Below are 12,420 nucleotides of genomic sequence, written 5' to 3'. Positions count from 1 at the left end.
TAGTAATCTAGCAAAGAGCTATAAAGTGCTCTGCCTCAATATTTAGCTTCTGGTCAGTAACTGTACATTTCCTGGAATCTCAAGGAGTGGAGAATGAATGCATAAAGCAGGGGTCCTCAAACTTTTTAAACAGGGGGTCCCTCGGACCGTTGGAGGGCCGGAATATAGTTTAAAAAGAAATAATGAATAAATTCCTGTGCACACTGCACATATCTTATTTAGAAGTAATAAAACAAAAATAGGAACAAATACAATATTAAAATGAAGTTAAATCATCAAACTTACCGATTTTTTGGGTTCTTCGAATATCCCACACTTCGAGTCAATTTTTTCTTCTTGATATCATTGTTACCTAGGGATTCAAAATTGCTATTAGTAAAATACCAAGATATATACAGCGCTACAAAAACAATATACCAGCAATAAAATTGCCCACACAGAGACATACAGACTGCACTGACCATCAATGCAGCCTTATCAGTGCCCATCAATGCAGCCTGATCAGTGCCCATCAATGCAGCCTGATCAGTGCCCATCAATGCAGCCTGATCAGTGCCCATCAATGCAGCCTGATCAGTGCCCATCAATGCAGCCTGATCAGTGCACATCAATGCAGCCTGATCAGCGCCCATCAATGCAGCCTGATCAGCGCCCATCAATGCAGCCTGATCAGCGCCCATCAATGCAGCCTGATCAGTGCCCATCAATGCAGCCTGATCAGTGCCCATCAATGCAGCCTGATCAGTGCCCATCAGCGCAGCCTGATCAGTGCACATCAATGCAGTCTGATCAGTGCCCATCAATGCAGCCTGATCAGTGCCCATCAATGCAGCCTGATCAGTGCCCATCAATGCAGCCTGATCAGTGCCCATCAATGCAGCCTGATCAGTGCCCATCAATGCCGCCTGATCAGTGCCCATCAGCGCAGCCTGATCAGTGCACATCAATGCAGCCTGATCAGTGCCCATCAATGCAGCCTGATCAGTGCCCATCAATGCAGCCTGATCAGTGCCCATCAGCGCAGCCTGATCAGTGCACATCAATGCAGTCTGATCAGTGCCCATCAATGCAGCCTGATCAGTGCCTATCAATGCAGCCTCACCAGTGCCCATATTGGTGGAACTCCACTTTTACCTCAGGCTCAGACTGGTGTGGTGCAAGAATCCCCAATAGGCAGCATTGGTCCCTAAAAGGCAGGTAAATGTCCCCAATAGGCAGCATACGTCTCCAATAGGCAGGTAAATGTCCCCAATAGGCAGCACAGGTCCCCAATAGACAGGTAAATGTCCCCAATAGGCAGCATAGGTCCCCAATAGGCAGGTAAATGTCCCCATTAGGCAGCACAGGTCCCCAATTGGCAGGTAAATGTCTCCAATTGGCAGCACAGGTCCCCATTCGGCAGCACGGGTCCCCAATAGGCAGGTAAATGTCCCCAATAGGCAGGTAAATGTCCCCAATAGGCAGCACAGGTCCCCATTCCATTAGGCAGCACATGTCCCCAATAGGCAGGTAAATGTCCTCAAATAGGCAGCACAGGTCCCCAATAGGCAGGTAGATGTCCCCATTAGGCAGATAAATGTCCCCAATAGGCAGGTAAATGTCCCCAATAGGCAGCACAGGTCCCCATTAGGCAGGTAAATGTCCCCATTAGGCAGGTAAATGTCCCCAATAGGCAGCACAGGTCCTCATTAGGCAGCACAGGTCCCCATTAGGCAGCACATGTCCCCATTAGGCAGGTAAATGACCCCAATAGGACCCGGCGTTAAAAAAAAAAAAAGAAAAGTACTCACCTATGTCCCCCACTGCTCTGAAGAGGCGCCCGCTCATCTCAGTCTTCTTCCTGCACAGGCACACAGGCAGTTCATGAGTTCAATGTCGGCCTGGCGGGGGGCCGGATAAAAGTCCTTGGCGGGCCGCATGTGGCCCGCGGGCCCTAGTTTGAGGACCCATGGCATAAAGTGTGCCTGTACCCAGCTCTGATTAGCAAGGCAAACATAAGACTGAAACATAAATCTCTGTTGCTGATTTCTGTGTCAAAAAATTTAGACAGGAAGATTAGATAGCTGTAGAAAGATTTATGCAGCTCGCAGAAGGAGGTGCATATTACCATTCAGACGTCCATACAGATGGAGCATGAATCGCAGCCATGTATATTATTATTTATAAATATAATGTAACAATCCGGCTGGGGACTAGAGTTGAGGAAATATGTTCGGAATTGGTCATATTCATGCCATATTGGTACCTTATTCGTGCCGAATTTATGTTTGACGATCGATTCCGAATACATGCTGTCATTTCTACTCCCATTGACTCCAAAGACGTTTGGCTGTATTCGGCGAATACTGTAAATAAAATACTCACCGCCGATCGTAATCGGAACGGAATTTTGAAACATTCGCTCAACTCTACTGGGGACCATAACTGGAAACGAGACTAATCCGCTGACTTCTTCCACACACCTTGGGGGATTTATAAGTCTTTACCTTTGTACACACATAGGAGAGACCTGTCAATCATCTGCTGCAAAACTGTGGGCAAAACTGGCCTTGAGCGACGCTGGACTAGTCTCATCTTAGGCCATGAATCACGACCAGATCTTTAGAGAAATATACCTGGCGGCAATCGTGCTGCCTGCATGAGTCTCCTTATAGGTTCACTTTAAAGTAGCACTCCAATAAAAATGTTGCACTTTATGGCCCCAATTTATCATTGCTTTTTCTCAAGTTTTCTGCAGTCATTTGCTTTTTATTAGTGGCCTTTGTATTAGGATGTCTTTCTTTTTTAATCTTTTTATTTTTCCTTGACAACTTTTTAGTCAGCTATTTTAGACAGATTAATAAAATGCGACTTTTACCAAATGTCCCTTTTTTTGTGCATCTCAGCTCCAATTCCTGCCTGGAGTAATGTTTCAGGCGGAGTTTTCATTTTGATATATTTTTAGACAAACGTGTTACTCTTTTAAAAGTTGGCAAATTTTGGTGCTAAACAGTTGGGCAAAAAACAGTTAAAGATAAAATTAAAGAGCAGTTTTTATTTTGGCGCAAAAAAGTGACTTCAGGAAATCCCAAGTGATAAATCGGACTCTTAGTCCTTTTTTTATGGTCTGTTATGTGATTCTAAGTGCTGGTGTTAATTTACCAATGGCCATCTGGTCCGCATCTGCACTACAAGCCACTTTCTCAATTGGTAATAGGAATGTATTGAAAAAGGGACTTTTGGTCCACAAAGACAATTGTCTGAGCCGACTACTTTGCAAGGCAGGGCACATGTTACGGATGTTGTTTGGAATGGTGCTAACAATGGAATATTGCAGCGATTGGTTGTTCCAAGACCACCAGAAAAATTTTAGTTAGGCCCCATTTTGATTAAGATATATTTTTTTTCTGAAGAAATTTATATGACAAAATCAAATTTAAATCTAGATATTACAGACTGTGTCATGCTACAGAACAGGCGCCGCAACCGACACCTGCATGATGAATGTAATTTTTTTTTACAAACAATAAGATATGCAGTATGTAAAATAGGGAGCAGGTCAACATAAAGCCCTGCCCACAGGCCGCCCACAGCTCTGTCCCGAAGCACGAGAATACAGCTCAAGCGCCTCCACCAGTGCCTGAATGATGAATGTATTTTTTTTTTTCAAACAATAAGATATGCAGTATGTAAAAAAGGGGGCCTGTCACTGAGGGATCAGTGACCTGTCATGAGCCATGATGGATATGTAAGCAGAGCACCACATAAAGCCCCGCCCACAAACCCACCCACTACTCAGCCCACAACCACGCCCACAGGCCGCCCCAGAGCATGAGAATCTCATTTACTGTAAGCTACAAATAAAGATTAATCAACCACAAGACGAATTTTATCACCAGATATCATTGTAATCAGTACAACGGCGCTGACCTGACACTGCCTGTAGGTTACGAAGCACAATCCTGCTGACAGGTTGAATTTAAAGTGATAAAACTTTTATAAAACTTTTACATTTCTCGTCTTTTATATTTTATTTTCAGGACCAAAACTGCCAGCACTTATTGAGATTGTTTTTAATCAATTCCCAGCTGGGACAGATGACCGGAGGACGCGAGTTGAGCAAAATAATTTTAAACTTACAAATTGAAATTCACTTCATTCAGGAATGTTTATTTAAGGTATGTGTCTATTTTTGCGGGGAAGGTCACAATGGGGGACACCAGCACACTATTCTTTCTCACATGGAAATGCATGCCATTTAGTGATGAGTGAACGTGCTGGGATAAGGTGTTATCTGAGCATGTTCGTGTGCTAACCGAGGGTCTTCGGCATGCTCGAAACATACGTTTAAGTCCAAGCAGCTGCATGTCTAACAAACACGCAATCCCTGTATGTGTTGCAGCTGTCTAACAGCACAAAGACACACGAGCATGTTTGGATAACACCTTATCCCAGCACGTTCGCTCATCACTAATGCCATTTAATTTCAACTAGGCTTAAAAACTATAACATTTCGAGGTTATTTTTTGGTGTGGATATTAGAAAACTAGATTCAAATAATATGTCATTTCATAATGATATGTTTCCTTTAAAGCCACCCCTGTCTGCCTTGCATCCTGCATTTTTCACTAGTTTTCTTATCTGCGGCATCTATCTTAATTTTCAGTTGTTTCTGAGCTATTGGGTGGAGATTAGCTGCTAGGATCCATATCGAAATAGATTGCTGTTCTTCTTTTTCTGTAGCGAACAGACAGAAACAGAATGGAAATCTTTGAACAAAAATACTGAGCTGTGTGGCCGTGAATCCAGCACTTAAGTAAAATTTTTAGAAGTTGCAGATCGATTTGCCTGTGTGTTACCGCTCTGTCTCTGTGCTAAGTGCTCATCACCCCTCCACTGCATAGAATATAATAGAAAGTGAAAATCTGATGCCTCACTATTCTGGCAGACTGTTTTTCTTTTACCAAGGCTAAGATGAGTGTTTGTTTTCAGAATGGATGATGAGTTCAAGAGTCAAGGGGGTGGCTAAGCGAGAAGTGGCTCATAAGTGCAAAAAGAAGCAAATTTCTCAGATACCATATATTACAAAAATGCTTATATTTGCTTGTACTATTGAGTTATGCACAGTTTTTTTAAACCCTTGTAAGCATTTATATGTAACGTTCATAGTATAGTCTTGTACTAAGTGGCATTTGGCCACTTATGCCATATATTTGTAGTTTCAGTTGACAGCACCAAAAAAAATCCAACATGACAGATCACATTTTTGGCTGACAGAATTCAGTGCTCCATCACGAATGATTGTTCTTGTATCATTTCCAAACTATTGTCGACTTTTATACTTGTGAGCAGCTTTAGTTTAAACAGGGTTTTTTTTTCTTATTTTTTTTTTTTTTTTTATTGAAACCATTCATTTTGATGGGTATCAAATCTTACATTGTGATCAGTTATTATATAAAGCTGTATTTTTTTACATTGGTTAGGAGACAGCCTTGAGTAAGTAATTAGGCTATGTTCCCACGATGAGTTTTTGATGTTGCGGATTTTTTGCACCATTTCTGCATCCGTTGAGTAAAATAGGTTACTTGCATTTATTCGAAAATACCAAAAGCTCATTGTGGGACCATAGCCTTAAAAACACATAATATTTTTTGTTAGTTGTCCCATTCATTTTGGTCTATTGAAATAAAAAAGTGTGCCCCAAATGGCAAAAAAACAGCAGCTGAGATTTGTCTTAAATTTCCACCTATTTTTTGTATCCAGGTTGCTATAAGTCTCTATTCCCACGATGATGTTTTTGGTGAGTTTTCGATGTTGCAACATTTCTGCACCCATTAAGGTTAGTTAAATTTGTTTCAAAACTCACCAAAAAATCATCGTGGGCACACAGCCTTACAGTGACTTATTTAAAATTGATTGACGTGAAATTCTCTTTTTCAGATTCCATTATCATGTTCTAATAAAACAGTTAGCATGTCCAGCGTTTTACGGAATCTAGATGAGTCTCTCACTGCACTTAAAACAAATATCGAAAGCAACTTTACGCACTGCTTGCATGTGAAGTGCGAGACAGGTAAGTGACACAATCATTGCCAAGCTCGGCATATCCATTTTTCTTATGAGGATCCATTCCGAACATCCAATGGAAATATGAGGGGGTAATCCCCCCAAAAATCAGAAATTGTCTTTTTGTGGGCGCTTGTAGTACGGGCTTCTGCCATCACGTGTATATTCTCTTCCGAGCCATTATGCCAAACTATTGTGGGGGAACGTTGCATCTGGATTCAGTGATGTTTTTTTTTTCGTTGAGTTGTATAATCTTTTGCCTATTCTATTATTTTTTTTTTTTATCGAAAATGTGATAAAAATTTGTCCAGTCATGCTGGGAGATCGGCGTTAGACCATTCATGGAGTTATCTGGGATTTTGTGAAGTTCCTGTGAGCAATTTTTAATTTCGGCATTGGGCATGAAACAAGCTGTGGCAAAATTTTTGCCTGCTCATCCCTGACCGGTGAGACAATCGCCTGGGTGTGAACAGAGATTATTTTGAAACTGAAGTTACGAAACGTGTGCTATTACTTGTAAATTAATTATTATTTATTTTTTTTTGGACCTCTTCATAACGACCGTCTCCTATCCTTTTTTTTTTTTGTTAACAAAAAGAACACAAAACATAGTGGCATGTTGTTCATGTGAGTCATCACAAAGATTACTTAGGAATAAATTCATGGACTTTGAGTGCGCTGCCAGACAAATTTCATGATCACACAAGGTTACAAAAGTTAACCCTTTAATCCCTACGCATTTCGAAGCATAACACTTCTTCTTCAGGGGTTGACACATGAATACAAAGAGCTGTCATAGCATTCATACATCCTGAATTCAAATTTGGCGCCATGAAAGACACGAGGTGCGCCGCAAAGGTCAAAGATCACAGTAGTATATCAAAGTTAACTGTTCAAAACCGACAAGACTCTGGAGCCCTTATGGAGTGAACCATTCTTCTAGACAGCTGGCCCCAGCTGTCTAGAAGAATGGTTCACTCCATAAGGGCTCCAGAGTCTTGTCGGTTTTGAACAGTTAACTTTGATATACTACTGTGATCTTTGACCTTTGCGGCGCACCTCGTGTCTTTCATGGCGCCAAATTTGAATTCAGGATGTATGAATGCTATGACAGCTCTTTGTATTCATGTGTCAACCCCTGAAGAAGAAGTGTTATGCTTCGAAACGCGTAGGGATTAAAGGGTTAACTTTTGTAACCTTGTGTGATCATGAAATTTGTCTGGCAGCGCACTCAAAGTCCATGAATTTATTCCTAAGTAACTTTGTTGCGGTTCCGCTGTGGGCCGTTGGACGTGCAGCAGGCTGACATATTATACAGGCTTTACTTTTTTTCTTAAAAGGTGAGTATAATTACTCCTATTATTTATACATTTTACCCGGATAAGACCCTATTGCGCTCTTGTCTCAACCATCTAGTGTATATCATCACGAAGATTGAGCAGCTCGTTGCCGGCTGGGATACTGAGTCAGAAGGGTTTCATGAACAGTCACCTAGCGGCAATTTACTGTTTGTTACATTTTTCAGTCATTCCTGAGATAGCAACACTTTTCTTTTGTTTACAACTGGTTGCTTTGGAGACCAATCACTTCTGCTAGACAGCAGAACATGCACAGTACTTACAAGCTCCTTTTTGTTGAGCGTATACAGGGGCTGGCTAGCACTTTTCAGCCTGGGGGGCAATCACAAGGCAGTGGCCCTCCAGTTTCGGTGCTTTTGCCCTGCTTATCTTTGGCCGCTGCATTAAAGAAGCAGAGAAAACAGACTTTAAAAACAGAGTGGTACATAGATATGGGAACAGAACAGAGCTAGCCGCATATATATGGAAGCAGAACCAAGCTTACTGCCTACATAGATACTGTAACAGAAGCAAGCTGACTACATAGACACGAGACCGGAACCAAGATTGTTAAGTAGATAAGGAAACGGACTGTTACTTATGGGAACAGAACCAAGCTTACTACAGAGATATGGGAGCATAATCGAGCTTACTACAGAGATATGGGAGCAGAACCAAGCTTACTACAGAGCTATGGGAGCAGAACCTAGCTTACTACAGAGAAATGGGAGCAGAACCAAGCTTACTACAAAGATATGGGAGCAGAACCGAGCTTACTACAGAGATAAGGGAGCAGAATCAAGCTTACTACAGAGATATGGGAGCAGAACCAAGTTTACTCCAGATATATGGGAGCTGAACCGAGCTTACTACAGAGATATGGGAGCAGAACCGAGCTTACTACAGAGATATGGGAGCTGAACCAAGCTTACTACAAAGATATGGGAGCAGAACCGAGCTTACTACAGAGATATGGGAGCAGAACGGAGCTTACTACAGAGATATGGGAGCAGAACCGAGCTTACTACAGAGATATGGGAGCAGAACCGAGCTTACTACAGAGATATGGGAGCAGAACCAAGCTTACTACAGAGATATGGGAGCAGAAAAGAGCTTACTACAGAGATATGGCAGCAGAATTGAGCTTACTACAGAGATATGGGAGCAGAACAGAGCTTACTACAAAGATATGGAAGCAGAACTGAGCTTACTACAGAGATAGAGGAGCAGAACCGAGCTTACTACAGAGATATAGGAGCAGAACTGAGCTTACAACAGAAATATAGGAGCAGAACGGAGCTTACTACAGAGATATGGGAGCAGAACGGTGCTTACTATAGAGCTATGGGAGCAGAACTAAGCTTACAACAAAGATATGGGAGCAGAACCAAGCTTACTGCGGAGATATAGATCAGAATGGAGAATACTCCAGAGATATGGGAGCAGAAAGGAGCATACTACAGATATATGGGCGCAAAACCGAGCTTACTACTGAGATATGAGAGCAGAACCGAGATTACTACAGCTGTATGGGAGCAGAAACAAGCTTACTACAAAGATAAGGGAGCAGAACCTAGCTACCTACAGAGATTTGGAGCAGAACCAAGCTTACTACAGAGATATGGGAGCAGAACAAAGCTTACTCCAGAGATATGGGAGCAGAACCGAGCTTACTCCAGACATATGGAAACAGAACCGAGCTTACTACAGAGATATTGGAGCAGAACAGAGCTTACTGCAGAGATATGGGAGCAGATCCGAGCCTACTACAGAGATATGGGAGCAGAACCGAGCTTACTACAGAAATATAGGAGCAAAACGGAGCTTACTATAGAGCTATGGGAGCAGAACGGAGCTTACTACAGAGATATGGGAGCAGAACGGAGCTTACTACAGAGATATGGGAGGAGAACCAAGCTTACTACAGAGATATTGGAGCAGAACCGAGCCCTAAGAAAAAATAATGGAACCTGGGTGCTCTTATCACTAACTAATAATGTCCCCATTTATAACAAATAATGTCCTCTCAGTGCCCACAAAGCTCTGAATATACAGAATGATGGCCCTACATACCACAAAACACAATACGATGGTCCCCAAAGCCCTTTATTATACATTGAGGACCCCAGATCTCCTTATATATGGTAAAATGGCTACATAGCCCCTATATAAAATAAGATGTTCCCATTGCCCCTAAATATAGTATGATGGCCCCCACTGCCCCTATATACAGCATGAAGGTCCCCCTGCCCCCGATATATAGTATGAAGGTCCCCACTGCTCTCTGTATGTAGTATGAAATCCCCACTGCCCCCTATGTACTGTATATACAGTTGAAACCAGAAGTTTACATCCACTATATACTGTATAAAAACACAAATCTGCATGTTTTTCTCTATCTGACATGAAATCAGAATAAATCTTTCCCGTTTTAGGTCATATGTGTCTTTTTATATAGTGTATGAGAACTTCTGGTTTCAACTGTACAGTATGATGGCCCCACTGCCCTGTATATATAGTATAAAGGTCCCCACTGCACCAAATAAATAGTTTGGTGGCCCCAGTTGCCCCCATGTATATAGTAGGATGGTCCCAGTTCCCCCATATATATAGTATGATGACCCCAGTTCCCTCATATATAAAGTATGATGACCCCAGTTCCCTCATATATAAAGTATGATGGCCCCACAGCCCCATATATATAGTGTGAAGGCATCAGTTCTCCCCATATATATAGAAAGATATCCCCAGCTCACCCCCTATATATGATGACCCCAGTTCATATATAAAGAATGGCTCCAGTTCCCCCATGTATATAGTAAGATGGCCCCAGTTCTCCCATATATATAGTATGATGGCCCCAGTTCCCCCACATATATATTAGGATGGCCCAAGTTCCCCAACCTATATAGTAGGATGGCCCCAGTTCCCCCACATATATAGTAGGATGGCCCCAGTTCCCCCACATATATAGTAGGATGGCCCCAGTTCCCCCACATATATAGTAGGATGGCCACAGTTCCCCATGTATATAATATGATAGCCCCAGACCCCCCTGTATATAGTATGATAGTCTCAGACCCCCCCTGAATATAGTATGATGGCCCCAGTTCCCCCATATATATAGTAGGATGGCCCCATTTCCCTCATATATATATAGTAGGATGACCCCAGTTTCCTTACATATAAAGGATGATAGCCCCAGTTCACTCATATATATATAGTATGATGACCCCAGCCCCAATATATACAGTATGGTGGTCCCAGTACCACACCATATACATAGTAGGATGGCTCCAGTCCCCATATATACAGTAGGATGGCCGCAGTTTCCTCCCCATATATGCAGTAGGATGGCCGCAATTTCCCCCCCATGTATACAGTAGGATGGCCGCAATTTCCCCCTCATATATACAGTAGGATGGCCTCAGTTTCACCCCCATATATACAGTAGGATGGCCGCAGTTTCCCCCCCATATATATAGTAGGATGGCCCCAGTTGCCCCCTTGTATATAGTAGGATGGCCGCAGTTTCCCCCCCATATATACAGTAGGATGGCCGCAGTTTTCCCCCCCATATTTACAGTAGGATGGCAGCAGTTTCCCCTATATATACAGTAGGATGGCCGCAGTTTCCCCCCATATGTACAGTAGGATGGCCGCAGTTCCCCCCCATATATACAGTAGGATGACCGCAGTTTCCCCCCCATATATACAGTAGGATGGCCGCAGTTTCCCCCCCATATATACAGTAGGATGGCCGCAGTTTCCCCCCCATATATACAGTAGGATGGCCGCAGTTTCCCCCCCATATATACAGTAGGATGGCCGCAGTTTTCCCCCCACCATATATACAGTAGGATGGCCGCAGTTTCCCCCCCCATATATACAGTGGGATGGTCGCAGTTTCCCCCCCATATATACAGTGGGATGGTCGCAGTTTCCCCCCATATATACAGTAGGATGGTCGCAGTTTCCCCCCATATATACAGTAGGATGGCTGCAGTTTCCAACCCATATGTACAGTAGGATTGCCGCAGTTTCCCCCCCATATATACAGTAGGATGGCCGCAGTTTCCCTCCCATATATACAGTAGGATGGCCGCAGTTTCCAACCCATATATACAGTAGGATGGCCGCAGTTTCCCCCCCATATATACAGTAGGATGGCCGCAGTTTCCCCCCCCATATATACAGTAGGATGGCCGCAGTTTCCCCCCCATATATACAGTAGGATGGCCGCAGTTTCCCCCCCTTATATATAGTAGGATGGCCGCAGTTTCCCCCCATATATATACTAGGATGGCCCCAGTTGCCCCCATGTATATAGAAGGATGGCCGCAGTTTCCCCCCCATATATATATAGTAGGATGGCCGCAGTTTCCCCCCATATATATAGTAGGATTGCCGCAGTTTCCCCCCCATATATATAGTAGGATGGCCTCAGTTTCCCCCCCATATATATAGTAGGATGGCCGCAGTTTCCCCCCCGTATATATAGTAGGATGGCCGCAGTTTCCCCCCCATATATATAGTAGGATGGCCGCAGTTTCCCCCCCATATATATAGTAGGATGGCCGCAGTTTCCCCCCCATATATATAGTAGGATTGCCGCAGTTTCCCCCCCATATATATAGTAGGATGGCCGCAGTTTCCCCCCGATATATATAGTAGGATGGCCGCAGTTTCCCCCCCATATATATAGTAGGATGGCCGCAGTTTCCCCCCCATATATATAGTAGGATGGCCGCAGTTTCCCCCCCATATATATAGTAGGATTGCCGCAGTTTCCCCCCCATATATATAGTAGGATGGCCGTAGTTTCCCCCCCATATATATAGTAGGATGGCCGAAGTTTCCCCCCCATATATATAGTATGATGGCCCCACAGTCCGTTCATATAAAAAATAATAAAGTTTATACTCACCTCATCTTGATTCCTGGCACCGCGGCCTCCGTGTCCTCTTCTGGCCTGTAGAGAACTGGAGCGGCGCGAGACAATGACGTCAACGTGCCGCCTGCGTGCACATCACAGTCT

General features: G+C 43.3%; 1 protein-coding gene across 1 annotated transcript in view; it reads left to right on the top strand.

Annotated features, from left to right (window-relative positions):
- Positions 1-12,420, top strand: part of FLT3LG (fms related receptor tyrosine kinase 3 ligand) — a 102,668-nt gene that overhangs the window by 79,761 nt on the left and 10,487 nt on the right. The window contains exons 5-6 of the mRNA XM_073570993.1: positions 4,020-4,157; positions 5,920-6,052. Of these exons, the coding sequence (XP_073427094.1) occupies positions 4,020-4,157; positions 5,920-6,052 (271 nt within the window). The remainder of the gene's footprint in view (positions 1-4,019; positions 4,158-5,919; positions 6,053-12,420) is intronic.

Source organism: Dendrobates tinctorius, unplaced genomic scaffold (genome assembly GCF_039654945.1).
Source record: "Dendrobates tinctorius isolate UK_male_01 unplaced genomic scaffold, ASM3965494v1 ptg000028l, whole genome shotgun sequence".
Taxonomy (NCBI): Eukaryota; Metazoa; Chordata; class Amphibia; order Anura; family Dendrobatidae; genus Dendrobates; species Dendrobates tinctorius.
This window is presented reverse-complemented; position numbering and strand designations above follow the sequence as displayed.